The sequence below is a fragment of the Enhydra lutris genome, unplaced genomic scaffold (assembly GCF_002288905.1).
Source record: "Enhydra lutris kenyoni isolate GAN:26980312 unplaced genomic scaffold, ASM228890v2 scaffoldscaffold75, whole genome shotgun sequence".
Taxonomy (NCBI): Eukaryota; Metazoa; Chordata; class Mammalia; order Carnivora; family Mustelidae; genus Enhydra; species Enhydra lutris.
The window spans coordinates 5,620,790-5,647,850 of record NW_019154159.1 but is presented as its reverse complement, the minus strand read 5'-3'; the positions used below and the strand labels follow the sequence as shown (position 1 = coordinate 5,647,850).

The window sequence follows — 27,061 nt, the reverse complement described above, 5'->3', positions numbered from 1 at the left end:
CGCCGGAGCTTTGCCCCGCGCCCTGGGCCCCTGGCCACCCGCACCACCTGGAAACGCGGCGGGGCAGGGGGGCGCCTACGGGCGCAGCGAGGCAGGCCCGCCCGGGAGACCCGCCCTCCCAGCGCGGGGAGCCCGGGGGGTGCCAGCCTCAGCGCCCCTTCCAGAGCCGACTCCGCCTCGGGCTCCTCTCTGGGGCCAGAGCGTGTGGTGGGGGCGGCCGCGGGGCTTCCTGAGCTCAGGGAGGGCGCGGGGTCCCAGGGTGCCACCCATCCCCAAGACCCGCTGGTGGCGCCTGCCACGCGTCGCGGTAGTCAGAAGGTCACCCGGCCGGGCTCTCCCTCCAGCGGGCGAGGCGCCCGGGCCTTGGAGAGCCGTGAGGTGGACGGTACTTGTGACAAGAGCTGTCGTCCCCCGCCTTGTCGCTTGTGCACGCCGGCGGTTCTGCCCTCCCGCCCGTCGCCGCCCAGAGTGTGGGTGCCAGCGTGTCTGGGGGACACGCGTCTGGCCGCGCTGTCGGCTGGATTCTGTGAGTCACAGGTCGCTGCGGGCTCTACTTGGAGGTTCAGTCACATGCGTGGTGAAGGTTCACACGGGGCGGACGGACACCGCGCACGTGGGACCCTGGCCCCAGGGGACGGTTTGCCTAAGGTTAGGAGGGCAGATGTGAGGCACAGGGACAGTGCTGTGCCTGATGTCGTCAAAGCTGACACCCTCGATCAAGCTAACATGGCCAGCGGTGAGACAGGTCCATGCGAGGCAGTGGCTGATGGCGCCCCTCCCTGACGGGGACACGGGGCACCTCACCTCAGAGGAACACCTGGCAAGCCCCAGCTGACGGACTTTCTACAAAGGACTGACCTCCAGGCTCCAGAAATGCCAAGGTCATAAACGTCGAGGAAAGACTGAGGAGTGATCTGGAGTGAGGGGGAAGAGAGCGAGGGGCTACCCCTAACCACAGGCGAGCCTGGACTGGACACTTTCCCTACACAGAGCTGACAGGGAGTTTCAGGCGAGAGGAGAGAGTGACTCCAGGCACGGAGCCCAGGACGCTGTGGGGGCAGGTCTCACTGCAAACACGAGCAACTGGGTGCCTGAACCTGGGGAGGTGACCGCCGTGCGTGTGACCTTGACTGTAGGGATGGCTTCATGGGGTTTGCCTATGCCCTGACTCCTCCAATTGTACACGTTTAATCTGTGGCGTTCCATGTTGCTAAAAAGAAAACCACGGGCCCAGGGACATGGGTGGCTCAGTTGGTTGAACATCTGCCTTCGGCTCAGGTCATGATCCCCGGGTCCTGGGATCGAGCCCCCCATCAGGCTCCCTGCTCAGCCAGAAGTCTGCTTCTCCCTCCGCCTGCCACTCACCCTGCTCGTGCTGTCTCTCTGTGGTGAATAAATACATAAAATCTTAAAAAAGAAGGATGGGAAGGAGAGGGGAGCGGGGAGGAGGGGAGGGGAGGAGAGGAGAAAAAAACCCATGGGCCCAAACTGTAGTAACTCACGTCAGGGACCCTTGAACCAGTGAAGCTGCGATGGTCCCAGTCAACACTCAGAAATGTCTTCCCCCTTCAAGAGCCCCCTCGTCTGAAGCAAGGCATCCTTTGCCAATAACTTCCTTTTTCCCAGTCCCTCTCTGCCTTTAAAAACCTCTCCTTTTCTGCCGCTCATGGGAGCTCCTCTCTACCTCTAGATGGGAAGATCCCTGCCCAAAATGGATTGAAAAAGCTGATTAGATCTTTAGAATTTACTCAGTGGAATGTTTGCTGGCAGGGCCCGTCAATTATACCTCGATGAAGCCGTTCTTTTTAAAAAGACCAGCACTGGGGTAATTTGTAGGACCTGAATGGGAGCTGAGCACACACGGGGGACTCGTGGTGCTAGTCTCGGGGCTAGCACGTGTGCATGCGTGTGTGCGTGCGGGATAACGTCTGTGTTTGAAGGAAGCAGACCAGAAGCTACTTGGGGGTGATGGGATGCTCGTTTTACTCTCAAATGGCGCAGGGGGAGAAAAGCTTTCGCAGCCTTGCAATCCTGAATTATTTAAAAATAAACATTACCTGTAGCATTTGAGCTGTGTCTGGAATGTGCTGGCGGCCTTGGAGGGACAGAACGCACGGTGTGGGGTTCCAATTGGGGGTGTGGGTTAACAGAAGCAGGGAGGTGCTTTTAACCTGTGCGTGTTTGGGGAACACTCCCCAGAAGGCCTTCTGGGAGCAGAGCAGGCAAGGGCAGGTGGAGGCTGGGGGCCGTCCTGCAGGGCAGGGCTCTGGGAGGGGTGGAGTCTGTGCCCTCCATCCTGGGGATCCTGGATGAGACCTGCGGGTCCCACTGTAGACGAGGGCTCGCCCCTGCGCTGCACAAACATGCTTCCCAGGCACCGCTCCGACCTGCATTTTGGAGGCCTCTGTGCACGGGATCGACTGTTCCTCCCCCCATAGCCGGCACCCGGCATCCCTCATGGGAAGGGATTTCTAACAAGCGGCTGGGTAGAAAGCCAGACTGTGTGTGCTGTGTCATGCCCAGGGCAATGATTTCCTCCACTGGACTCCCTGATGACTGACAAGGTCAAGGACTTGTGCCAGAGGGCAAGCCCACCGGGGACCCGGGGAGCAGAGGTCTCAGAGAGGCCGGATGCGCTTTAGGACAGGAGCCTCTCTTCCTGGGACCACACCTGGGGTCCGGCCAGGCCTGGGTGAGGGAGAGTCAGCAAGGGCCCGCCTGTGTGTCAGGGTCACACCTGGAGGGGCCTGGTGAAGGTGTCATGGCCCTGCCCTGAACTCCAGACCTCTGGACAGTAGCTTTGGTCCTGTGAGGCCTATGGCACAGGACTGGAAGACACTTGGGACAGGCCCTTGAACTCAGCCCCAGAAGCAGAATGGCCATCAGAATCCACGGGGATCGGGGCGCCTGGGTGGCTCAGTGGGTTAAGGCTCTGCCTTCGGCTCAGGTCATGATCTCAGGGTCCTGGGATCGAGCCCCGCGTCGGGCTCTCTGCTCAGCGGGGAGCCTGCTTCCCCCTCACCCTCTGCCTGCCTCTCTGCCTACTGTGATCTCTCTCTGTCCAAAAAAAAAAAAAAAGAAGCCACGGGGATCGGTGCCATGAAGGAGAAGCCCACAGCAAGTCCTTTGGCACCGGGAAGAGTCTGCCAATTTGTGCTGAGATGAAATTCTAAAACGGGGAGGGAGGGGAACAAAAAGAAGACAGCTGGGGAAGGAGAGGACCGCCCCCCAACTCCCAGAGCCACACCTGAGAGGGAAGAGGGGGCACCTCAGGGCGGCCACACCTGTGGACAGGGCTGAGCACTGTGCTCGGAGGCCTGAGGGGCAGGAGTCCTGGCTGGCCAGGGATGCGTGAGGAAGACTCTGGAGCTGCAGCGGCCCCCAGAAAGGGGCCATGGAGGAGTAGGGTCAGCAGGGCGGGAGACCAGCCCCAAGCCCAGTATACCTGCACTACCGTGCAGCGATGCCGGCCCCAGGGCTCGCGGGGGTCAGCTCCGGGCCATCTTCCCCCAGCCGGCCAAGAAGGGCATGCCCACGGTCCACGGTTTTTTTTTTTTTTTTTTTAATTTCCTTTTTCAAAACTCAGGGTGGGGCTTTTGGCCAGCACCTTTGGGTTGTGTGTCAGGAGGGCAGCAGATCCCTGTGAACAAGGAAACAGAAGCTGCTGTGATGCCCCACCCCTGCCCCGTGCCCCCAGCCTCCCTTCCTGGACACCCCCAGAACGGCCCGCCCCGGGCCTTTAAAACCTCCGTGCCCTCCTCTCCCACTGGACGGAGGCTCAGAGACAGTACCATGTGGCTGAACTTCAGCGGCGGGCGGGCCCTGGTGACCGGGGCAGGGAAAGGTGGGTGTGAGCAGGGCGGGTAAGGGTGTCGGAGGGGCCGAGCCAGAGAGGAAGGTGGGGCGCGAAGCCTCCCAGGTTTGTGTTGGGGTCTGAGTCCCTCCATGCCTGTCACGGACCAACCCGCCAGCAATCATCCCCTCACTGCAGCCCTGACAGCCCCTGGACCTGAGAGCCCGTCAGGCTGCCCTGGGATATGAAGGCAAGACCGCTGTCCAGATGGTGGCCCTCAAGCTCAGAGATCCAGCCGGGGCCTCTTCCCTGGGTCTGGTGGGCAGGAGCTCCTCGGGGGCCTCCCTCAGCCGGAGCCAGGCTCAGACCTGGTACCACGTCCCCCTGGTGCCCACTCTCTGCCCAGCACCTTCTCACTCCCTTTCCCGAGCAGAGGGGGCTGCAGCCTCGGTCCTCAGGCTTGACCCAGATGTCCTGGGCCATCTCCTCACCAGTGCACCCCTGCAGGGATCGGGAGAGACACTGTGAAGGCCCTGCACGCGCTGGGCACCGCAGTGATCGCCGTGAGCCGCACCAACACGGACCTGGTGAGCCTCTCCGAGCAGGTGAGGCACACACCCCCGCCGTGGCCCGAGCCTGCCCCCCACGCCCTCCGGGTGCCTCAGGAGCCTGCCGGACTACCTCCTTGATCGCTGACCAATGCCTCTCCACAGTGCCCTGGGGTAGAGACCGTGTGTGTGGACCTGGGTGACTGGGAGGCCACGGAGCGGGCACTGGGCAACGTGGGCCCCGTGGACCTGCTGGTGAACAACGCTGCCACACTGCTGATGCAGCCCTTCCTGGAGGTCACCAAAGACGTCTTCGACAGGTGGGGAGTAAGAGAGCAGGTGGACTGGGGAGGGGCTGCTGGGGACGTGGGGCAGGTGTGGCCACGGACCATCTGACTCTCTGCCCTCCCCCAGGACCTTCAACGTGAACCTGCGCTCTGTGGTCCAGGTGTCCCAGGTGAGCCAGAGGGAGGACAAGGCCCAGCAATGACAAGGCCCAGGTGGAAGTGTCCTGGGGTCAGGCTGCCTCTTTCCTGGCTTCTAGATCGTGGCCCGGGGCATGATCCAACGAGGAGTGCCTGGCTCCATTGTCAATGTGTCCAGCATGGTGGCCCACGTCACCTTCCCCAACCTAGCTGTCTACAGTGAGTCCCTCTGCCCAGCCTGTACCCCCCTTTCCAGGCAGGAGACGCTGGGCTCTGGGGCTTAGCCTCTGTGCAAAGGAGGCGGAATCCCTAATGGGTCCTCAGGGCTGTCTGCCCTCCACAGGCTCCACCAAGGGCGCAATGACGGCACTCACCAAAATCATGGCTGCAGAACTGGGGCCATACAAGGTGGGCATGGGAGGGGGGACCTGGGGAACAGGGGTCGGGGGGTCACAGAAGGTCGGGACTTGGTAGGTGCTGGGGAGCACAGGCACCAGGTAGGTGTTGGGGAGCAGGACTTCGGGATGGCAATGGCAATGGGCAGCAGAGGGCATGGGAGAGGCATGAGGCCTACCCAAGGCTCTGGGCAGTGGGGTCAGCAATGGACTGAACGCAGAGAGCAAGTTCTGCAGGTGTGGGGGGAGGTGCCCAGGGGCTGTGGGGGCGGGGCTCATCTACCTGCTGAGGCCCGCTTGGACCCCCGGGGGCTAGATTCGGGTAAACTCTGTGAACCCCACGGTGGTGCCGACGGCCATGAGCCAGAAAGCCCTGACGTACCCCGACCTTGCCCGGAAGCTGAAGGAGCGGCACCCGCTGCGGAAGTTTGCAGGTCAGCGGGGCTGCGGGGAGCGACCAGCGCGGCGCGGCCGGGGCGGCCGGGGCGGCCCGGGCGACCCTGGCGCGCCGCGCTGACCCCGCCTGCCCCCACTGCCCCCCGCCGTTCCCCGCAGAGGTGGAGGACGTGGTCAACAGCATCCTCTTCCTGCTCAGCGACCGCAGCGCTTCCACCAGCGGCTCGGGCATCCTCGTGGACGCCGGGTACCTAGCCTCCTAGAGCGCGCGGCGCCCGCGCTCTCCCGCCAGGCCCCGCCCCGGCACGCCCCGCCCCCGCCCGCACGCCCGAGGCCCCGCACGCCCCGCCCCCGCCCGCACGCCCGAGGCCCCGCACGCCCCGCCCCCCGCCCGCACGCCCGAGGCCCCCTTCCCGCCCGCCCCACCAGCCCCTCTCCCGCCCAGACTCCGCACGTGGCCACGCTCCCCGTCCGCACCCGCGCTGCCTGGAAACCCGCCCCGGTCGCCCCCGCCCACTGTGTCCGCTGTGCTGGTTGGATTTGCCTAAACAAACGGAGGCCATTCTCCTGGGTCCAGTGCGCGCCAGGGTTTCGGAGGGGCAGCCGCGAGGCTGGGGAGGAGAGGATCAGGGAGGGAGGGCACACATCTCACCTTCCGTGAAGTGAGGGGGCACATCGGAGAGCCAGCCGGGCTCCACCGCTGGCCCTGGCTTGTGGCTGAAGGGCAGCGACTTGCTCACACACAGAAGATTCTTGCTGTCCAGGCCCGTCCCCCCAAACACCCAATCGGCCCTGGGCGAGGCCAGAGTCCAGAGGGCACAGGGCAGCCTACAGCCCCTTCCCTCCCGGGGAGGCTCTGGCCCGCCCTTCAGCCCCGCCCCACTGCTGAGACCACCGCGGGTCAGAGAGGTCGGGTGGGGGATCTGGACCGGATGTAGACCCTCCCTCCGGGAGGTGGGACAGAGCGCTCAGCCCCGCTGGGGTGGGGGTGGGGTGCTGGAACAGTGGAGTTTATCCAGCCCAAGGGAATCCAGCTCCACCTCCAGGCCCACCTCCCCTCGCAAGACCCCTCCGTGGAAGGAGGCCTGAGCTGGGCAAGGGTCCGAAGCTGCTGCCCTGCCTTCTGTCTCTGGCCCGAGTCCAGGCAAGGAGCTCTGCACACCCTGCCGGGTTCCCCCACGCTCACCAGAGTCAAGTCCCTGTAAAGGCCTGTTTAGCCAGAGCGATTCCATCTTGGATTAAACAGTCATTTTGTTGTTTATGCAGTAAAACTTAACTGACCCTGGTCCCCGCCCCCCCCCCAGCCGCCAGGGGACTTACTTAAAAGCAAGCCCGGGAAACCAGTCCCAGGTAACAAAGCCCAAATACAAGGGTGGGTCAGGCCAGGTGGAGGTATCCAATCAGTGGGGGCGCATACTGTCTCCCTAGCTACCAAGGAGTGTGGGCCCCGCCTTTGCGTGCCTTTTGGGCGCCAATTCTGACCAAGTGATAGGCTGGTTCAAATATCTACTAGGGTAAATTATAATTCAATTGGTCACTTATGTGTGACCTAGCAGGACTGTGCCGCTTTCTCTGTGTGTTACAATTTCACTGGCCACCTGTGCGTGGCCAGGCCCAACCACATGGCCTTTGCTCTTAAAAGCTAGTCTGTAAGGCAGAGAGAGGTCACCTCTTTGCAAGAGACGGCCCCAACCGGTCAGTTCGATTCTCAATGCTTGGTGCGAAATAAAGCTTTGCTTGACCTTCGCTTTGTATCAGTCTCGCTCCTTTAATCACGGACCCATTGGTGGGGGAACTTTCAGTGCCAACCGAACACCTGGGGGGTGATGAGGCCTGAGGGGGTCACTCAGCTGGACTGGAAAAGTCTCCAACCCTGAGCAAGGATGCAAGGGAGGAGGGGCTGGGTGGGGTCCTGCAGGCAATGGTCCCACGGGGCTGGGAGTGGGGGCAGGGAGAGCTGAGGGCATTTCCAGCCCACCTGCATGGCCTCCCACAGCAAGGTTGGTGCCAGAGTTGGCCCACTGATGGTCACAGGACAGGTTAGAGGATTTAGACAGCATTCCGGGGACAAAGGAAAGCCACAGAAGGGGTCTAAACAGATGTACCTCTCAGGAAGGACTTTCAGTTGGGGGCCACTCTTCCCTTGGCCTCTGGCAGGGAGGCCAGGGTTTGCGGGGCGCCGGGGTGGGGACCTCAGGGCTTGGCGGGGAGGACTCACTTGGCCATTCTCTGGGGGCTTCTCAGATGTGTGCCGCGGGCTGCCCCACTACCCTCTCCTCCAACCTGTCCACTTGGGCCCAAAGCCCCAGTGACCCAGAGGCCCTGCAACCACCCCACTTTGGGCCATAGAAGGTACTCCAGGCAGTTCTAGCTTTTTTGCCATAACCCGCTAAACGAATCAGCTTTTATGGGGGAGACAGTGCATGGGTGTGCATCTTACAAGTATCTGTATGCATGTGGGCTCACAGACGTATCTGTGAATGACCCCAAAGCCTCTAGAAGCAATGCCTGCCCTTGCTGGCCACCGTGCACCTCGATGACCCCAATCCTAGCTCTTCTTCTCCGGCCCAAGTTTTGGTAAGTGCTGGTGGTGGCAGGTGGGTGGTCCTGGATGACTTTGGGGTCCCTTTAAGGTCAACGCGGATCTTGTTGGCTTCTTCTCAGTTGTGCAAACGCTCCCTCGGGCATTCCAGAGGAGCCCTCCCGAGCCGCTCCCGGCCGGGGCCGGGGAGGAGGCGCGCGATCGTTCCCACCGAACTCATTTGCAGGAACCAAACGAGAAGCGCCAGCTCCGCGCTCTCCCCTTCGCACGTCGCCGCAGTTCTTCCCGGCATTAAGGACCACGTCTGCGCTCCTGTAACCAGCCGGGCGGGGGAAACGCTCGCGGACGCTGCGAAGCCGACTCACGCGGGGCGGACCCGCCGCCCCTGCCGCGCCGCCTCCCTTCCCCGAGTCTCCCCACTGGTGGGGGCGGGGGTATGTTAATGTCCCCGCCCCCAGCCCGGACGCAGGCCTGTGATTGGCCGCCCCGCGCCCCGCCCCGCGTCCGCGCACTTGCTGAGTTGCGGCCGCCAGGCGCTGGGACCAAACGCTAACCATGGAGCTGGGGCTCGCGGGCCGCCGGGCGCTCGTCACAGGGGCGGGCAAAGGTGGACCTGCGGGGCGGCCGGGGTTGGGGGGCGCGGGCGGCCGGAGTCCGGGGGCGGCGGGCGGCCGGGGGACTGGGGGCGCGGCGGGCGGTGGGGACGCGGTGCCGGGGGTGCGCCACGCTGAGCCGCGCTCCCCGCAGGCATCGGGCGCGCCACCGTCCAGGCGCTGCACGCGGCGGGTGTGCGGGTGGTGGCCGTGAGCCGGACCCGGGCCGACTTGGACAGCCTAGTCCGCGAGGTATGCGCCGCCTAGTCCCCGCCCAGCGGGCCGCGGGTGGCGGGCGGGGTGGCGGGGAAGTCTGGCCCGGACGCGCAGGCGCCTGGCGCTGGGGCTGACTAGGGACCCTCCGCAAGCCCTCCCGGGGCGCTCGGCCTCCATTGGCCACCCGGCGACCGGAAGAACGGCGACACCCGCTGGGCTTGGAAGGAGGCCGAAGTGGCTGCTTTGCCATTTCTCAGGCTTTTTTCTCAGGCTTTGCAGGCCCGGCGCCTGAGCCACCGGGGTGCAGGACATGGACTGGCCAGAGGCAGGCCAGCCTCCAGGTCCCTAAGCTCTGAAATGCCGGGGGGGGGGGGGGGGGGGCGGGGCAGGGGCCGTGTTAGCTCCTCTGTCGCCTCCTTCAGCAGCCTGGGGTTCTGAACCCCAAGAAGGGAGCTGGATCCTCTGAGACCTCCAATCTCTCCCCATGTCTGTCTGAAAGTTCACGTGTGGCAGAGGCCCAGCTGTGCCCCTCCTTGGGCATGGAGCCTCTGGTAGCTGTGTCCCCCACCCCCATACACACAGTGCCCCGGGGTGGAACCCGTGTGTGTGGACCTGGGTGACTGGGAGGCCACAGAGCGGGCACTGGGCAGCCTGGGGCCCGTGGACCTGCTGGTGAACAACGCTGGCGTGGCACTGCTGCAGCCCTTCCTGGAGGTCACCAAGGAGGCGTGTGACACGTGAGCCGGCCAGGGTGGAGGAACCCTAGGGCAAGGGCTGCCTCTGCAGCAGCAGCCCCAGTCCCTGACGAGGGTCTCTCCACCCGCCTCCAGGTCCTTCAACGTGAATCTACGGGCTGTCGTCCAAGTGTCCCAGGTGAGCTGCCTTCAGAGCGGGAGTGGGAATGGTGGGTGACTAGTTCACTCTACCTCACGCTCCCTCTGCAATTCCAGATCGTGGCCAGGGGCTTAATAGCTAGGGGAGCCCCGGGGTCCATCGTGAACATCTCCAGCCAGGCCTCACAGCGTGCAATAACTAACCACAGCGTCTACTGTGAGTGATCCCCCAGCTGCACCCCGGCCCCGACCCCGGTGACCCCCAAGCCTGCAGCCAGCTCAGGCTCAAGGCACGCCTTACGTCACAGGCTCCACCAAGGGCGCCATGGACATGCTGACCAAGGCGATGGCCCTGGAGCTCGGGCCACACAAGGTGAGCCCTGCTGGGATGCCTCCCATCACCCAGCTCCCAGCCCCCCGCCCCGGCCCTGGGCACCTAGCCTGCCTTGCTGACCTCCTGCCTATCCTGGTATAGATCCGCGTGAACACGGTGAACCCCACAGTGGTGATGACCCCCATGGGCCAGGCCAACTGGAGCAACCCCCAGAAGGCCAAGACCATGCTGGATCGAATCCCACTTGGCAAGTTTGCTGGTGAGTCAGGCAGGAGCCCCCGTACCTGCCTCGTTGAGGCCTGGGAGGGAAGGATGAAGGGCAGCCTCCGTTGGTTATGCCCTGACTTCCACTCTGCCCACAGAGGTGGAGAACGTGGTAGACGCCATCCTTTTCCTGCTGAGTGACCGGAGCGGCATGACCACGGGTTCTGCTGTGCCGGTGGACGGGGGCTTCCTGGCTTCCTGAGTCTCTGACACACCCCGGCCCCATGCTGAGCACACTGCTGTCCCCCCATCTCTCCAATAAACATGATTCTTCTGCCTAACCTGTACACTGATTTCTAGGCTGCTGGCAAGCGGCCAGAGATGCAGAGCCCAGCGCCGTGTGTGGGAATGAGTCCCAGGTACGCAGGTGCCGTTCAGCTTAGACCCCAGGCCAGGGGGCAGGCTGGCTCCCATGCCCAAGATTTAAAGATCCGGCCGGGTCCCTGGCAGGGCCTGGGAGGTAGGACCTTCCAGGCCAGCTCCTAAGCTTGGTGACGCATTTGACCAGGAATGGCCTTCGGCCCTGTCCAGAGGCCATCGGGGTAGAAGCAGCGGAGTTCTTACCAACCAGCTCTGTGGGCGTAACCCTGACATAAGTGTTGTTGGTAAGGTAAGGAGTTAGCGGAAAGGGAGGCGAGAGAGGTGGGCGTTGGAGCTTCGCTGATCTGCCGGTGAGCTGAAAGGCTTCTTTGCTGAATCAGGTGAGAGTTTTCAAGTGCGGGAAGAACATTCTCTCACCTTCTTGAGTTCTTCACGGAGCACCCAGTGCACGAGACATGGCACCTGTGAGTTTTATCTGCATTTGTGTGTTGTTGCTTTAAGTCTACACGACGAATAGCCAATCAAGTCCTGTGGCAGAACTCTCCTGTTCCCACGGCCTAAAGACTCCCACACTTGATACCATTGAGGGCAGAGTTGGGGAGAGATGCATGGTCTCCCACCTTTTTTTTTGAGTCATTTATTTTTAGAGAGACAGAGCGTGGAAGCGGGGACAGGGGAGAGGGAGAGAGAGAACCTCAAGCAGACTTCCTGCCAAGTGTGGAGCTCACGGCACAGGGCTGGACGTGGGGCTCGAGGTCCCGACCAGAGCCGAAACCGAGTCAGAAGACGAGCCGCCTGAGCTGCCCAGGGGCTCCGAGCTCCCCAGCCTTTACGTGGCACCCTTGCTACACAGACACACCAGGCGTAGATAACCCCAAACATAGGTGATAGCCCTGTGTACAAGAACAATTAGGAGTCTTTGGACTGTTTGTTTTTTTAATGTATTTATTTGACACATCACAAGCAGGCAGAGAGGCAGAGAGAGAGGGGGAAGCAGGCTCCCTGCTGAGCAGAGAGCCAGATGCAGGGCTCGATCCCAGGACCCTGAGATCATGACCTGAGCTGAAGGCAGAGGCTTTAACCCACTGAGCCCCCAGGCACCCCAAGTTTACACAGTTAATAAAGGCTCTTGAACAACTGACTAGCACATTCCCCAAAATCTCACAGCTGGCGTGCCTGTTGGCAGGGGCCTGTTGTGCAGCGCACGGGGAGCAGGGCTTTCTAATCACGGGTCTGCCTGGAGCGCGCCCTGCGGTGAAGTCCAAGCTCCTGGACCGCGGGGCCCTCCCAGGCTGACGGCAGCCTCACCTCCCACTGTCTCTGGCTTCAGCAATGACGGACTGGCCCCTTGCTGCTCCCTCCTCTCCTCTTCTCTCCCTTCTCTCTATATGGGCTGCCTTTCCTCCTGACCTCTTCTCTTCCAGCCCTGGTGGGTGGCGGGGAGCTAGGGGGAGGCTACCAGCTGCCAGCACAGTCCCGCCAGGGGCTCCGTAGGGCTCGGTGGGCCCTGACTACAGGCTGTCCTCTCACCACACCTGGGAGCCGGCTGACTGGAGCCCACCTCCGCCCCCACCCCCGGGGTGTGCCCCTCTTGGAGGCCTCAGGTCAGGACAACGGGGGCTTTCTTCACCCCGAAGGGGCTACGTGCCCTTACACCTGCTTTGGTCTGGGTCCCATCGTTTGGGGACTGACACAGCTGAGCAAGATCTTTTTCTCCTGTTGCCCAGCGTGTAGGGTCAAGTTCACCCCTCTACTCTCTATGGGGGAGGTTAGGGACAAAGCACCCCAGGCCAGAGAGAAGGGCACCCAGACAGCCGGGAGATGGTGGAGAACGTTTATTGTATAAAAGAAGTAAGAGCCACCCGATCCTGGGGTGCTCGAACAGGACCCACCCCCCCCCCCCCCCCCCATCAGGAAGCCCATCCTGGGGCTGCCCTGGACCCGCCCCTGCAGCCTGAGGGAGACCCTGCTCCCTTCCAGCCTCCCGTGGGGTCCAGGTACAGCTGGAGCTATAACCCCAAAGAGAGGAGACAGAGCAGACAGGACCCCACTGCCCCAGCCCTGTCCCCAGGAGCGGTGGCCTCGTCCCCATGCTTCCCCCTCCCCACCCACACCACTCCCCCACAGCAGACTCAAGGACACCAGACATGTCAGCACGACAGCAAACCGGGGCTGGGCGGGGCTGCCCCTCCCGAAGCCCCCTCTAGAAGACCCTCTAGAAGACCGTGCACTTCTTCCCCGGCTTTTTCACAGGCGGCGGGCAGAGCACAGCCCGGATGGCCTCGTCAAACACCGTCTTCAGGCCCCGCTGAGTGAGGGCTGAGCACTCCAGGTACTTGACAGAGCCTGAGGGCAGTCGGGGTGGGGGGGATGCTGAGGAGGGGAGTCAGTGCGGGGGGGAGCACAGCAAGGGAGGGGGGCAGCGCAGCTGGGAGGGGGAATGCAAGGAGGGGGAGGAGGGGGTCAGCACAGGTGGGGGGCCCTCCAGAGCCTGCCTCTGCCCCTTCTCTCCTGCCCCCACCCGAGGGCCCCACAGTGCCCACTCACCGATCTCGCGGGCCATGGCCAGGCCCTGGGGGTAGGTGATCGGTGCCAACTTCTTGTCCCGCAGACGCTCGATGGTGTCCTTGTCATCACGGAGGTCCAGCTTGGTGCCCACCAGGAGGATGGGCGTGTGGGGGCAGTGGTGTCGCACTTCTGGGTACCACTGTGGGGATGGAGGCTCTGACCCTGACACCCAGGGGTTCCCCCACAGCTATGCCTGCAAGAGGCCATGGCTCCCAGGGGTGCCTTCATCTCAGTCCCTGGACCCACACTGAACCCTTCCTGCTTCAGGAAGTGGCCGTGGGCTTGGTGGGGAAATGACTAAGGACAAAAATGCTACCTGGAAGTTTGAAGGGTCTATCAGCTCTCCCTGCCACCTCTATCCCACCTCTGCTCCTCTGTCACTCCCCCTGGTCACCTTCAGACCCAAGGAAAACAGGGATCTCCTCTGCCTCCAAAGAACAAGTGACCTGAGGTCTTCAGGCAAGAGGCCCCGCCCCACCAGGGAAAGCCCTCGGGACCAGCCGCTCTCCCACAGACAGGCCCTCCGAGGGCAATGCCCTACCTTGGCTCGGACATTCTCAAAGGACGCCGGGCTCACCAGAGAGAAACAGATCAGAAAGACATCCTTGGGAGAAAGGGAGAGGGGGGCACGGGTGGGAGCAGTCAAGGACCTCCAAACGGCCCCTGCTCCCTGCACACTCACACAGGAGGACCTCCAAGGCCCCACCCAAGCCACCCAGCTCCTGCGGCTGGCCCTGTTGTCACCTACAGTTTGGGGATAGGACAATGGCCTCAGCCGGTCGTAGTCCTCCTGCCCGGCAGTGTCCCATAGCCCCAGGTTGACCGGCTTCCCGTCCACCATCACATTGGCGGAGTAGTTGTCGAAACTGCCGGGCAGAGCACGATGGTCAGCCCAGGTCCAGGGCTCGCAGGCTGCCCGGACCCCGAGCTTTGGCGGCACCCTGGCCCCACCCCACAAGCCGAGACCACCCCCCTCCGCCCCGCCAGGGGAGCCGGGCGCCGGCCGGCCGCAGACCCGCCCCCCGGAGTGCTCACACGGTGGGGATGTACTCTCCCGGGAAGGCGTTGGTCGTGTAGCTGATGAGCAGGCAGGTCTTCCCCACGGCGCTGCGGACACAGGGCGAGCCCACGTTGCTCCGGCCGAGCCTCCAGCCCTCTGCCCAGCAAGGGCCGCCCCCTCTCCCGAACCGCAGGCGGAGACCTCCAGCGGGTAGGGCGGGGCGAGCCGGCCCGGAGGCGCCCCCGGCACCCCGGGAGGGTGGGACCGGAGCGGGGCTCAGTCCAAGTGAGAGGCCCGGCCCCACCCACCCGGAGGCCGGGCGGCGGCCCCGGGGCAGCATCAGGTGGGCCCGGAATGTAGGCCCGCGCCCGGCGGCCAGCCGGGACCCCGCCCCGAGGCGCCCTCCCGCTCCTGCCCGGCCCCCGGGCGCGCGTGGTAAGGGCGTCGGCGGGAAGAGGTTGGTGAGAGCCGCCCCGCCCGGGCCGAGGCGGTACCCGCCCCGGAGCCCTGCGCTCAGTCCCGGCCGGGTCCCCGGGGCCGCCCCCGCCCGGCCCGCGGCCTCCGCGCCGCGCACTCACCCGTCGCCGACCACCACGCACTTGATGGCCTGCATGGGCGCGGGCCGGGCGGGCGCGGCCGCGAGCCGAGCTGCGGAGAAATGCCCCGCGCCGCAGCGGCCGCGGACCCGAGCCGAGCGCCGAGCCGAGCGGCCGGAGACAGCCGAGCGCCGCCGAGCGCCGGGCGCGGAGACAGCCGAGCGCGGCCGGCGGGGGGCGCGGGGGGCGCGGGCCCGCCCCGAACCCGGCCCTCGCGGTTCCCGGAGAACTCCGCCGAGGGGTGGGGATGCGGCGAATCCCGGCCAGTACCCCAAGCCCGGGCGGGCTCCCCAGCGCCCCGGGATCCCTGCTGCGCGCCGAGGTGGGGAAGGGGCAGCGCGGGCAGGGCCCTCCGGCCCCCACCAGGCTGAGCTGGGGCGGTCTGTGTGCCTGCGGCCCTGCCGGGGAGGGCATGCCCAGGGCCGGCTCTGCGGGGGGTGAGACCCACCCGCGCTCTGGCCAGGAGACTACAGGTGCTAGCGCTGCCCTGTCCCTCCACCGCCCCCCGCCTCCGTGGGCAGGAGGGAAAGGCCACCCAGATGCACCCGGAGGGTCTTCTTTCCAGGGCTGGGGCAGAGGGTGCCTGGGGCATCGGCGCACAAACGTGGGAAAAGGTACCAGCCCAGAATGTATCACAAATTGCAAAAGTTATGTATTTCAAGAGACCCAGCGGACGGGGCAGCCGCTGTGCATGGTCAGTTGTGAAAGGGGCCTGTGTGGGCACGTTTCGCGGGCTGACCGCCAGCGAGAAGGGGCTGCCGTGGAGCAGGGGCGGCTCTTCTGGGTTTTCTTCCCCCATGCGTGCTTCATGTTCCTGGGGACTGGAGGAAGGACTTGGGGACCGCCCGGAGGGGTGCCCACTCCAGACGTCGTGGCCAGCGGCCCTGGGCTCGCCAAGCCGGGCACCCTGGTGGTGAGCAGCAGCGGTCCCCACTCACTGATCCCAAGAGCCCCGGATCCCAGTGGCAGACCCCCCTGCCAGGCTGTTTTAAAAAAGTGACAGGCAGGGATGGGACCCACAGACGTCTGGGAGGTGCTGCCCTCCTGCCTCCTCCCCCATGCTCCTGCCTCCCTTCACTTCTGGGGGCTCATAGCCCTCAGAGGAGACCCCTGCACGTAGGCCAGGACAGCATTTTGCAGGAAGCTGGCCCTCTGGACCTCCTCCTCCCGGATCCGAGCGATCTCTGCCTCCTTGAGCCGAAGTTTCTCCCGGAGAGAGGCGTTCTCACTCTCCCTGTCCAGAAGCGCCTCCCGGTGGTCACTTGCGATCACTGCGGGACAAGAAACTCGGGTGGGGGCGGTGCCCGGCTCAGGGCCCGCCCTGGACCCCAGGCCATCCAGATGTGGGCAGAGCCCCCTTGGGGGCGGGGGGAGCTCTGTGATGCGGACACTGCCCGGTGTCATGAGCACTGCCCAGCGCTGCAGCCTGGCCACCCGTGGGGTCACCCAGGGAGAACTGGTCCCGCCAAGCTCAGCTCACCTTTCAGCCGGCGCTCCAGGGCCGCCACCTTCTCTCTCAGCGCCTCCTGGGCCCCCAGCTCTGCCTGCAGGCGGCCGTTCTGCTCCTGCAGCTCCACCCGGACCCTGCTCACCTCTGCCACCTTCTCTTGGTCCTTGCTGCTCAGTTCCTGCCAGACATGGGGGTGAGAGGGGGCTGGAAGCCAGGGGTGTGTCCCTCCAAGTCCCGCGTACCTGCTGCAGCTCCTGCTGCGTCCCTCCCAGTCCCGCGTACCTGCTGCAGCTCCTCCAGGCGCCGCCTCAGGCCTTCAACCTGCAGGCCCAACTGGCCGGCCCGGGCCTGGGCATCGGCCACCGCCTGGGTCTGCTGCAGGCAGACGCTCTGAGCCTCGTCCCGAGCCTGTGCCAGCAGCCGCAGCTTCTCCTCCAGGTGAGCCAGGCGCTGCTGCTGTTGGGGGGGGAGGGGGGCTGGTGAGCAACGTGGAGCGGGCCCGAGGCCTGCCTGCTGCTTCCCTGCGTGAGGCCCTGGGCTCACAGGGGTGGGAGGGACCCCCCTGCTCAGCCAGGGGGAGTGTTCACGTGCGACACGGAAGCTGCCTCGGATGCGTACTCTGAACAGGCTACGCTTAATTAGGCTACAGGCGCCCCCTCTCCCAGGCCAGCCATTCTGCCTTCTGGGTCCTGGCTTTGGCTATGCAAACCCCTTCCCCCAATCCCAGGGCTGGTCGTCAGTGGCTCTTTGTAGGGGGCTTGGATGTGATCCTAGACCTGACCTGCTCAGACTCCTATCTGCCCCTGTACCCTTGGGGCTCCTGTCTCTCACCTCCCACTACTGAGCCACAGATCTGGGTCTGGCCTGTGCACTTCAGCCCCTCAGGCCTCGCTCCCTGGCAGGCACCACAAGCAGCAGGCTCCCGGCTTGCCCGGCTGTGGGCTCACCTCCTCCAGGCGGACTTGGTTCTTGGCCTTGATGAGCTCCTCCTCAGCCTGGCCACGCTCGCTGAGAGCCGCCGCCTTCACCCGGCTCAGCTCCTGCACCACACACAGTGTCCTCCACCACACACAGTCCCCCACTGGGCCTGTCCTGCCCTCCAGGGACTCGTCTGGGAGTACCAGGGGTACCCCTGCTCCAGCCTCCCAAGAGCCTCGCTCACTAGGCAGGGTTGCTATGGCTGAGGGATCCCACATCCCACTGCATTAAGTCCCTCTGGCCTCAGGGCTCTTAGTGGGTGGTCCTGATGGGGTTCTGAGACCACAGAAGGGATGCCCCAGGGAAGGGCAGGGCCTGGCACCCAGCCAGCACATGCTCACCTCCTCCAGGGATAGGCGCGAGGCCTCCAGCCTCTGTACCCTTTCCTGCATGGCCCTCTCACTCTCTTCCAGGTGACGAGTCACGTGTTCCACCTGCCCAGGTGAGGGGGCAGAACAGGCTGGAAGACTAGGTCCCCAGCTTATGTCCCCTCGTGGAACCCCCACCCCGTGGCAGGCGAGTCCTGGGGACACTTTCTTCCCGGAGGGGCTGCTCCTTATTGCTTTGTAGGAAGCAAGGATGGAGAACACATCCCAGTGCCACCCCCAGGTGGCAGCTGGCGCTAGCGTGCTTTCTAGAAGCTGGTCGGGAGTTTCTGGGTCTGTCATCTGCTGGGGCTGGCAAAGAGCTACCAGCCGGCGCCCCGAGGCTGTCAGGGGAGCACAGGCAGGGGTGTGCACGGGGGACACCATGCCACCCTGGACGGACAGCAGGGACAGCAGGGACCGGCGATGTCATTAACAAGCACCTCCTTGGCCCGCAGCTGCTCCAAGTCTTCCAAGCTCTGTCGGGACCGTTTCTTCTCCAGTTCCAGACGCTCTGAAAGCCCAGGGGGGAGAGCATGGGTGGGACTCCCCGGGGGGCCCTTGCGCCCTGTCCTCCCCTCTCCGGGCCCTCAGCTATGGGCGGGTGCCCACCCTCGGCCTGGCTGGCCCGCATCTTCAGCTCCGCCGTCGCGCTGCTCAGCTCCTGCCGGGCCAGGAACAGCTGCTCCTGCCGAGACCTCACCTTCCGCTCCAGCTCGTCCACCTGGGGAGCCGGCACCATGGACGGGCAGCAGTGGCCCCGGCCCCTGCCCCGAGGCCCCTGCCTCACCTCCCAGGAGGCCTGGCCCCACACCCCCATACCTGGTTTCGCAGAAGCAGGTTCTTCTCGTTGGCAGCGGATAAGTCTCTGAGGAGCTTAGACTCCCGCTCTGCTGCCTCCTGCGGGTGACAGGGCACCAGTCACCACCGGTCACGCCGGCAGGCATCGCCTGCCCAGTCGCCCACCCTGTGCCAGCCCACCCCTCCCTGCTCACCTGCTGCTCTAGCCTGTGCTCCTTCGCCTGTCTTTGCGCCAGGCTCTGCTGCTCCTGCTCTGCGGCAGCCAAGAGCTCCCCCAGGCTCTGGGCCTTCTGCTCGGACAGAGCCCGGGCAGCCTCCGCCATCTGCAGCCTGCAGGGAGGGAAAAGCCAGCCCCCCTGGCTGCACCTGGAGCCTCGCGAAAGCGCCGTGTTCTCATTCTTGCCTACCGCTAGTCAACTCAGCTAGAGCTCGTCTCCTTCAAGAACCCTTCCAGGATGACCAACCAAGTGGTCTCCCACCTCAACTTTGTACACTGGTGTCTAGGGTTCCTGTGCGTATCACTCTTCTGCCCACGGACAGGTCTCTAAGATGTTCCGGAGCCACCCCTCCCCCACTCTCCTGCCCTCCGCACCACTTACTTGGCCTTGAGGGCATTGATGACCGAATGTCTCTCGTTCAGGGCTTCCTGAAGCTGCTCCACACGTGCGGCCGATGCCCTGTAAGCAGAAAGGAAGGCCCGAGAGCCCCACCTCAGAGCACCGCCAGGCCCCCCGGGCTCGGGTACCAGCCGCTGCTTCTCCCGCTTCCACGGCGCTCCAGGTGCGGCGGGGAGATTCTCAGTGCCGGCCGCAACCCCCCAGCCAGGGCGCTGGGCAAGCACATGCTACCCTCTCGTCGCTGGGCAGGTGACGAACCTCGGGGTCGGTCACCCCAGGAGGCCAGAGTCAGGGCCGAAACGTCAGGCACCCTGCCCCCCTGAGCTGTAGCTCTGTGACCCTGGGGCCGCGCTCACCTGCCGCTCCTGGCCATCTCTTTTCTCTGCTTATCGATCGTCTCCATTAAGTCCAGAAACTGGGGACAGAGCCAGCCAGAGCCCCGTCAGGGCCTGGAGCCTGCTTATCGCCCTGGTCAAGCAGGACGGAGAGCAGACACCCACAAAAAGCAGCAGAACAGAGAAGCATTCGTCTTGTCTGGGAGGGGCAGGGCTCCCACACGGGGAGGCCCACCTGCCCACCCACCCGGCCAGAGTCAGACCTAAAGGCTGCCTCTCAGGCCTGAGTGCTGGCCACTCAGAGAAGCCCTCAGGCGCAGAGGAAGACGGCCACGGCCGGGAACCGAGGCAGGCCCTGCGTCCACGCAGCTGGAGAGGCTCTGCAGTCAGAAGCTGTCCTCACCTGCCTGGACTTCTCTTCCTGGAGGTGCTGTACCTCCTTGCTGAGCACATGGGTGCGGGCCCGGTTCTCTCTGGAAGTGGTCTGCCGCTCCCGGTTGCGGTCCATGCCTTGCTCTATGGGAAAGAGCCCAGGGATCCACCGAGGGGGCTGCTTAGCCCTCGGGGTGGCCAACAGTTAGCCCAGCACTGGGCCTGGAAGCCAGTCGTCGGAGAACCAACCCCGTCTGCGGTCTCGCCCCGCGAGTCAGACTGCGCTAGGAGGGGAGGGCTTCCGTAGGGGTAGGGACGGGGCTAATGGTGGGCCCAGGAGCCGCGTAGGCACCTGTGCGGGGGGGCATGCCCATGGGGAGAGACGGGGAGACTGCTCAGCTGCCAGACACGGGGGTTTTCCTGGGGCATTTGGGCTCCATCCCGAAGGTCAAAGTCCACTGTTCGACTTCTAAGACGTGAATGTCGTGCCCAACTCCCGTGTTCTGGAGAGGTTCAGGCAGCATTTGGAGAGGAGCCCGCCAAAAGCTAGGGCACTAGCAGGAGTTAGGGATGACGACACAGGCCAGGCCAGCCCAGCAGGGTTAGGGTTCGGATTCCAGTCCGAGCTCAGGCCCCGGGGTGGTGGCACTACCAGCAGGACAGTAACCACGCAGAGTGACACAGTGTTCTACTGGGCCTGGGGCTGAGTTGTCGGGGTCACTGAGGGGAAGGGACCACGGAGCCAGGGCAGCCCCACACCCACACAGCTCCCACGCACAGCCATGAACTCTGGGGCATAGGGGCAGATGCCAAGAAGCCCCTTCCAGCTGTGGCTGGGCCACCAAGGCATGGGCATGGACCTCGGGCCAAGGCCCCAAGCCACGGTGCCTCTGCTTCTTCATCTGTGCCAGGGGCCCCTGGCGGGGCTGAGGAGGGGTGCACACACTGAGGAGAGCTCAGAGCAGGGCAAGGCAAAGCTCCGCCAGCTTGCCATGCCATACCCCTCCCTTGCCCCCTTCTCCCTCTTCTTCCCGCGTCTGATTTAGGCTGCGTCACGATGCCTGCACACATCTCTGTCCTGAGCTCCGAGCTGCCCCTCCCGCAGTGGCTGGTGGCCCTGCACGTACCCACGGCTCTGAGGACGTCACCTGGGACGTTGTTCCCAGCCAGCTCCAGCCTCCACAGGGCTCTGTTGCGGGGCAGAGAGTTCACCAGGGCCCGGCCCCCCAGGAGGCCGATGTTATTCCAGCGCAGGTCTGGAAGGAAACCTGCTGTCAACAGACGGAGCGCACCTGGACAGAGCCGGCCCAGCCTGGGATGCTTTCTTTGGGGGAGGGTCCTCCCTGCAGGAGCCCTGCTCACCGGGAACCTCCCCACGACACCTTCCTGCCCCCTTGCTTCCAGAGGACAAAAGCAGCAGCAAGGGAAAGCGGCAGCAGGAAAGCTGAGGGAGCAGCGGCTCGGGCCCCAGACCGCAGGCCTGGCAGAGAAGGCCAGCGCAGGGTGGCCTCACCCAGCTGCTGGAGGCTGGCGTTACAGGTCAGGGCCAAGGCCAGCTCCTCTGCGCCCTTGTGGCTGATCTGGTTGTTACGGAGGTCGAGCTGCCGGAGGGTCCCATTGCCTGCCAGGGCCCCACAGAAGGTGGCAAAGGCGTCTTCCCACGTGCCCAGGTTGTTCCACTCGAGGGTGAGGCTGCAGGAAAGGTGGCCGTGAGCTGTGTGGCCCCAAGGAGCACCCTGCGGTCACAGGGACCAGAGGGGAAGTGCAGGCTTCGGGGTCTAGGGCAGAAAGGCTGAAGCCACGTGAGTAACTGATACTTGCCAATTCCCTACTGCTGTACGGGACACACAGATGACCAGCCTAGAGATGACGCTCTCAGGCTGTAGAATGTGCCTGAGCCAACCCCGAACCACTCATGGGGGTGGGCGGTGCTGGGGGCCGGCGGAGAGGGCAGGGGCCCGGACTGCACTTTACCTCTGGATGGACTTGTTCTGTCGGAGCAGTCGCCCCAGAGCCTCAGTGCCTGCAGCTTGGAGGTTATTGCCCTGGGACAGGAAGACGCAGGGTGGTTAGTTCCGTGTCCTTACAGGCTGGGCTCTAAATGCCATGTCCACACCCCACAGGGCCCTGGTCAGGCAGCGGATGAGGCCGGGGGACCGCTCCTGGCAGCAGGTGCAGCTCCTTTCAGGTGCTGCTCTCCCAGGCCGCAGGGGGCCTCCTGGTGCAGGTTCATTGTCTGTTCACATGAACAGTCTGGAACTCACGTTCCTGACCTCCAATCACCACCCACCCCATCAAGACCATCAGAAATCCGTGTGGAGCTCTGTGTGCCAAGAGTACTTACAGACACTGTCTCTGGCCACCATCCAGATTTTCAGGCTGCCGGGACACTCAAGTCTCCCCCCCACCCGCTGCACCCCCACTCCCGGTCTCAAGCAGTACGCCCCCGAGTGCAGACCTGCTCACCTTTAGATCTAGAAACCGCACAATGGTGTTGGCACACAGCCCCTGGAGCAGCAGTGTGGCCCCTGTAAGGGGGTAGGGCTGTCATTCTGTGTCCCTGAGCTCCTCCCTGTGGGCTCCAGCTTGGAGCAGCAACCCAGACTTAGGAGAGAGAGGACTGTCCCAGTGGCCCCCAATGGTCAGGATTCATGCCAGGAATGAGTTGCCCTGCTCACTGCCAGCTTTGAAACGTCTGCAGTCTGTGCTAGGCTCAGAGCCGGGCCACCGGCCGCACGCTCACCAGCACACAGGGCCTCTGCTAAGTCAGGGGAAGGTAAGGTTTCTCTGTTACAAAGAGAAACTGTCCCCAGCTGCCAGGGACGCCGCTGCTGGCTTTAAGTACATACAGTGCAGAAGAACAGAAACCTCGCAAAGGCAAGGCCTGGGGCGAAGGAAGAGCTCTCTGCCACAGGCTGCCAAGGAACGAGGGCCAGGCGCAAACCAGGGCAAGGCCAGGCTGCCACAGCCCAGCCACGGCTCTCGGTCGGGAGGGCCGCCTGCCCCCGCCCGGGTCTGGTGCCCACCTTCCTCGCTCAGCATGCAGTCGCTCAGGATGAGCTCCGTCAGCAGGGCCTCCTTCTGCAGCAGCTTGCCCAAGGCCCGGCAGGTGTCCACCGTCAGGCTCTGGGTGGCCAGGTCCAGCCGGCCCCGCGGCGGCTCCTGCAGTTTCTGCAGGACAGTGTCCTGGGGCTCGGCCCCGCTCTCCCGGCACAGCCGGCTGTAGCAGTGCCGGAACTCCTCCATGGCACGCTCGTACGGACGCGCCTAGCCGCGGGCCCGCGGGCACTGCCAGGCCCGCTCCCTAAGGGCCTCTCCCGTGGGGGCCTACGGCGCCGGGCGGCTCAGGGTGGAGCACGAGGGCCCCGAGGTCCTCAGCAGCCGCGCACCGAGGGATCAACCGAACTGGTTCTCCAGGAGGGAGACCCCATGACGGCGGGGGGCCGTGGTGGGCAAGGGGCCGCTCTCGCAGGGAACCGGGGAGGGGGGCATCCGCCAGGGGCGGGGATGAGGCCCCTCGCAGACGGGCTCTCCCGCGGCGGGGCAGGACCCCAGGAACCCAGCCCACGCGCTTCGGACCCTACTCTCCCGCCGCGGGTCCGCGCGGCCGCCGCAAAGCCTCAGTATCCAGGAAGAGGGAGGAGCGCCGGGAAGGGAGGGCGCAAACTGCAACTCCCAGGAGGCTTTGCGTGGGGCAGCGGGTGGGAGGGGGGGAAAGCGCGCGTTTCTCACCGCGGACCAATAGGGACGAAGGGGCGGGCTCGCGCTGCGGGCCTGCGTGGGCGGGGCCTTGGGGGCGGGGCCGCGGACGGCGCGCTCCGGGCTGATTGGCTAGAGGAGCGGGGGCGGGGCTTCGGCGGGCGGGCTCAGGGCGGACTGGCTGGTGGCTCCCGGGTTTCTGGAGGGCGCGCCGGGGCGACTGTCATGGAAGGAGCTGGCGGCGGCTTCCGGAAAGTGAGAGGGCGCCGGGGCGGCGAGGCGGTCGGGCGGGGGGCGGGGCGGGGGGCGCCGCGACCCGGCCCCACGCGGGACTCCCATTCCCGGGGTCGCGTCCTCGGCCCTCCGCGGGCGGGGTCCTGCGCCCGAGTCTCCCGAGGCCGAGCCGGCGGCCGGGCTTGCGGCGGGGGACGGCCCCCGGGACTGGCCGTCGGCGCGGCGCGAGTGGCTGCAGGCGGCTGGCTGGTGGCCGCGCTGCCCGCACGTTTTCCGGCTTCCTTTTGACCTGCGGCCTCCCGCGGGGCCCTGGGCTTCGCGTCCCGCCCGCGCGGGGCGGAAACTGGCCTCCCTGTGTCCCTTCCTGGGGGGCGGGGGGCTCCGCACGGGCCCTCCTGGACACCGCGCGCTGCGGGCCCCGGACACAAGGGTCACCCGGTTCGGACGTGGGTGCAAGTACGGTGCTCCTAGTGGGGAAACTGAGGCAGGGCTAGGTCAGACTCAAGTCGTTTCGCTCCGGAGCCTCACCGTTCGCTCTGCCGGGGTGACGCAGCCCTGCGGGCGGCCGGACCGTACAGGGCCCTGCAGGAGGCGCCGAGCGGGGCAGCAGGCCGTGAGCCAGGAAGGCCCGGGGCCTGGCTCCACCAGTGCCGGTGGGAGCCCCCGCCTTAGGGAGAGGCAGGGCTCTGCGGCTCGCCGTGTGTTTCAGGCCTCTCTGCTTTGGCCCCCGGGAGGGCGGCTTGGCCGGCAGTGGTCAGCGACTGAAAAGGCAAAGGCACTGAGGCCAGGGTGGCCTGGCAGAGCGGTGGTCGCACGAATCCCCCCGTTGCAACTGCTGGAGAGGGCAGCACCAGCAGACCTGGAGAGCCCTGAGTCCCCACCCCAAGGGCTCTGGCCAGAGCTGGGGTGATGATCATTACCCTTGAGGAGAGCTGTCCCAGGTGAGGGCGGAGGGTCAGAGGGGAGCCCAAGGACCTGCAGGCAGCGGGGAGAGGCTGACTGCATCCCAGGGCCGGTCCTGCCCTCCGCAGCCTGGACTCACTGGCCTGTTTCAGGAACCGCCAAACACAGCTGGTGCTGGGCTGCCGCGGCCCTGAGGGGTACACTCCCCAGGGTGCAGGGGCGGGGGGGGCGCAGAGCCTCAGGGGCCTTCCCCAGCACCTTCTCGGTGGGCAGCGGCAGGACCAGCAGGTGGCACCAGGCTCTCACCGTCTCTGCTGGGAGGGCGAGGCTGCCTCCGCCTGACCCCGTGGCAAGTTCTTACCCTCCTGAGCCTGGGCCCCATGGCCTCTGCTCCCTGCCCTGCCCCTCTGCTTTGCTGTCGGAGCTGCGCTGGGTGAGGCAGCTACAGCTGGCTACAGCAGGGCTACAGCTGGAGCGTGGCTAGTCCCCAGCTCACCTTCCCCACACATCACTTCTGGGCTCCTCCTGCCTCCCCACTGGGGCTGCTGGCTCCTCATTCACGGCCTCTTCTGGCTGGACCCTGCTCTCTGTAACGTCCCTTGGTCCACCCCCAAGTCCTCACCATCCTTCGATCTTCTGGAAGGTTCTTCTCCACTCCAGCCACCTGCGCAGCCACTCTGCTTGAGGGCATCATGCGTGTCTTCCACTCAGCATGTTCCAAGCGGAGCTCCTGGCTCCCAGAATCTCTTCCGGCCACAACCCCCAGCTCTGCAGAGTGGTGCTGTCCTCTAGGGGCTCCAGCCCCCCACCTCGAGGAGTCTGAGCTTGGCCCCACCCTTGTCTGCTCTGGCTCTGCCCGCCGTCTTCCTGCATTCACCCTGAGCGTCTATCACGGGAGCAGCCCAACCTCTGCTCAGCTCTGAGCTCCCCACAGTGGCCATCCCAGGCCCGCATAGGGGAGACTCCAGGGAGGGACCTCAAAGGTAGCTGACCTGTGCCTAGAGCGGGGTCTGGCACCAGCTAGGTTGTGCTGGCGGTGTGGACACACCTGCCAAAGGGCCCACTTGGGGAGAGCACCTCAGCCCCAGGGGTGGGAGTGCAAGACCACCTGGGATCCTATGAGGACTGGACCCAGAGAGCAGTGGGTGGGCACCCGGGCTGCCCCCGCTTGTTCCCCACCTGTGTCTGACTTGTGATGCTCCTGGAGGCGTCAGGGGATCCTCATTGCCCAGTCCCCTGCTCCAGGATCCAGAACTCAGTGCCCATGGGGGTCTGTGGCAGGTTGGGGAGGTGATGGGCCGCTGACCCCTCTGCCCCCCCTTGTCCCCACCCCCCAGGACCTGGTGAGCAAGCTGCTGCGCGTGCACTTCACGGACGGCAAGACCAAAGGTTCGTGACACCAGCTGGCGGGCAGGGCCACACCAGGGAGCTGCCAGGCACCCGTGACCCTGCACTGCAACTCTGGGGGGGGCCGAGGCCTTGGGGACGGCAGAGGGCCACCTGTGTGAGGCGGCGACAAGTCAGGAGTGAGGAAAGCGGGGAGGGCAGGGCGGCGGGGAGGGCAGGCCGCAGGTCCAACAACTCGCTCCCCTCCTCCTTGCAGTGGGCGGGGACGCACTGCAGCTCATGGCAGAGCTGCTGACAATCTTCGTTGTGGGTAAGCTGGGGCCCCCAGAAGACCGGTCCCGACACTGTCCCCTTGTGTTTTCTTGGCGGGGGGGGATCCCCACTCACCTCTGACCCATCCTCCCAGCAGTGCTTAAGCTCTGTGTCCGCTAGCTCTGGGCTCTGAGCTGCCAGTCCCCTCCCACCTCTCCCCTCACCGTCCTCCCACGTGGTGGCAGAAGCGGCTGTCCGCAGTGTCCGGCAGGCCCAGGCAGAAGACCTGGCTCTCGTGGACGTGGACCAGCTGGAGAAGGTGCTGCCTCAGCTGGTAGGTGCCCCAGTGTCCCATCCTGTGTCCCGCCCTCCCGGGAGCAGGGCTGGAGGCACGTGGGTTCTGAGTGCTGCTCTCCCCACAGCTTCTGGACTTCTAGGGGCCGCCACCCTCACTGCAGCCTGCTGTCTGAGCTGAGGCGAGGCCCTATGCCCCATTTCTGCGGTTTCTGGCTTCAGACAGGGAAGGAGGTGCTGATGCTGGAGAACCCCCTCTCCAGCCCCCAAGACTGAGTCAGGTCCTGGCAAATGCCCCACTCCCCCTGGTGACCTACTGCTGACCGCCTGGACACGGAGACTGGGATCGCCAAGGGGACCCAGGTGTGCGGGTGGCTTCCCCTTACACCCACAGGTGTGAGAGAAGGCTGGTGCCACGAAGCAGCAGGGGCCCGACGCCCCCCCCCCCCCGTCAAAGCTCCCGTGTGACCGTGTAGCCGTCCGATGCCCTCAGAAGCCGCCTCCCTGAGCTATCAATAAACCATCAATGCAAGGCATACTCTCGGGCACGCCTCTCTGTGGCTGTCGCCCCAAGTCAAGTTGCTTCAAAG

The 27,061-nt window shown here is 65.1% G+C and overlaps 5 protein-coding genes across 9 annotated transcripts; 3 read left to right on the top strand and 2 right to left on the bottom strand.

Annotated features, from left to right (window-relative positions):
* The first annotated feature begins 3,792 nt into the window (after nt 1–3,792).
* On the top strand, nt 3,793–5,820 carry LOC111160397 (carbonyl reductase [NADPH] 2-like). 2 transcript variants are annotated; one of them, XM_022523488.1, is made up of 8 exons: nt 3,793–3,844; nt 4,301–4,398; nt 4,507–4,661; nt 4,756–4,798; nt 4,886–4,985; nt 5,110–5,174; nt 5,478–5,595; nt 5,717–5,820. In XM_022523488.1, the coding sequence occupies exons 1-8, from the start codon at nt 3,793–3,795 to the stop codon at nt 5,818–5,820; spliced, it is 735 nt and encodes a 244-aa protein (XP_022379196.1). The 2 variants fall into 2 exon arrangements, with proteins under 2 accessions (XP_022379196.1, XP_022379197.1); XM_022523489.1 differs by having other exon boundaries at nt 3,793–3,848; nt 4,311–4,398.
* A 2,809-nt stretch (nt 5,821–8,629) lies between these two features.
* On the top strand, nt 8,630–10,620 carry LOC111160360 (L-xylulose reductase). The gene is made up of 8 exons (XM_022523420.1): nt 8,630–8,706; nt 8,847–8,944; nt 9,491–9,645; nt 9,739–9,781; nt 9,859–9,958; nt 10,050–10,114; nt 10,217–10,334; nt 10,438–10,620. The coding sequence occupies exons 1-8, from the start codon at nt 8,655–8,657 to the stop codon at nt 10,539–10,541; spliced, it is 735 nt and encodes a 244-aa protein (XP_022379128.1). The 5' UTR covers nt 8,630–8,654; the 3' UTR covers nt 10,542–10,620.
* A 1,868-nt stretch (nt 10,621–12,488) lies between these two features.
* Nucleotides 12,489–14,841, bottom strand: LOC111160304 (Rac family small GTPase 3). 3 transcript variants are annotated; one of them, XM_022523280.1, is made up of 6 exons: nt 14,807–14,841; nt 14,264–14,335; nt 13,977–14,094; nt 13,770–13,832; nt 13,208–13,367; nt 12,489–13,006 (listed from the first exon to the last, which is right to left on the bottom strand). In XM_022523280.1, exons 1-6 carry the CDS (start codon nt 14,839–14,841, stop codon nt 12,876–12,878), a joined length of 579 nt encoding a protein of 192 aa, XP_022378988.1. In that variant the 3' UTR covers nt 12,489–12,875. The 3 variants fall into 3 exon arrangements, with proteins under 3 accessions (XP_022378988.1, XP_022378987.1, XP_022378989.1); XM_022523279.1 differs by having other exon boundaries at nt 12,791–13,006; nt 13,770–13,898; nt 13,962–14,094; XM_022523281.1 differs by having other exon boundaries at nt 12,878–13,006; nt 13,204–13,367.
* Nucleotides 14,842–15,029: 188 nt separating this feature from the next.
* Nucleotides 15,030–23,446, bottom strand: LOC111160403 (leucine rich repeat containing 45). 2 transcript variants are annotated; one of them, XM_022523501.1, is made up of 17 exons: nt 22,769–23,445; nt 22,209–22,270; nt 21,717–21,787; nt 21,256–21,434; nt 20,870–20,998; nt 19,774–19,886; nt 19,392–19,450; nt 19,018–19,095; nt 18,613–18,748; nt 18,440–18,517; nt 18,230–18,341; nt 18,061–18,131; nt 17,594–17,686; nt 17,222–17,314; nt 16,557–16,730; nt 16,305–16,452; nt 15,030–16,095 (listed from the first exon to the last, which is right to left on the bottom strand). In XM_022523501.1, exons 1-17 carry the CDS (start codon nt 22,986–22,988, stop codon nt 15,899–15,901), a joined length of 2,013 nt encoding a protein of 670 aa, XP_022379209.1. In that variant the 5' UTR covers nt 22,989–23,445; the 3' UTR covers nt 15,030–15,898. The 2 variants fall into 2 exon arrangements, with proteins under 2 accessions (XP_022379209.1, XP_022379210.1); XM_022523502.1 differs by having other exon boundaries at nt 16,008–16,095; nt 16,305–16,441; nt 22,769–23,446.
* A 153-nt stretch (nt 23,447–23,599) lies between these two features.
* Nucleotides 23,600–27,009, top strand: LOC111160421 (centromere protein X). Its single transcript, XM_022523532.1, has 5 exons — nt 23,600–23,696; nt 25,916–25,967; nt 26,182–26,235; nt 26,423–26,511; nt 26,600–27,009. Exons 1-5 carry the CDS (start codon nt 23,667–23,669, stop codon nt 26,612–26,614), a joined length of 240 nt encoding a protein of 79 aa, XP_022379240.1. The 5' UTR covers nt 23,600–23,666; the 3' UTR covers nt 26,615–27,009.
* Nucleotides 27,010–27,061: the final 52 nt, after the last annotated feature.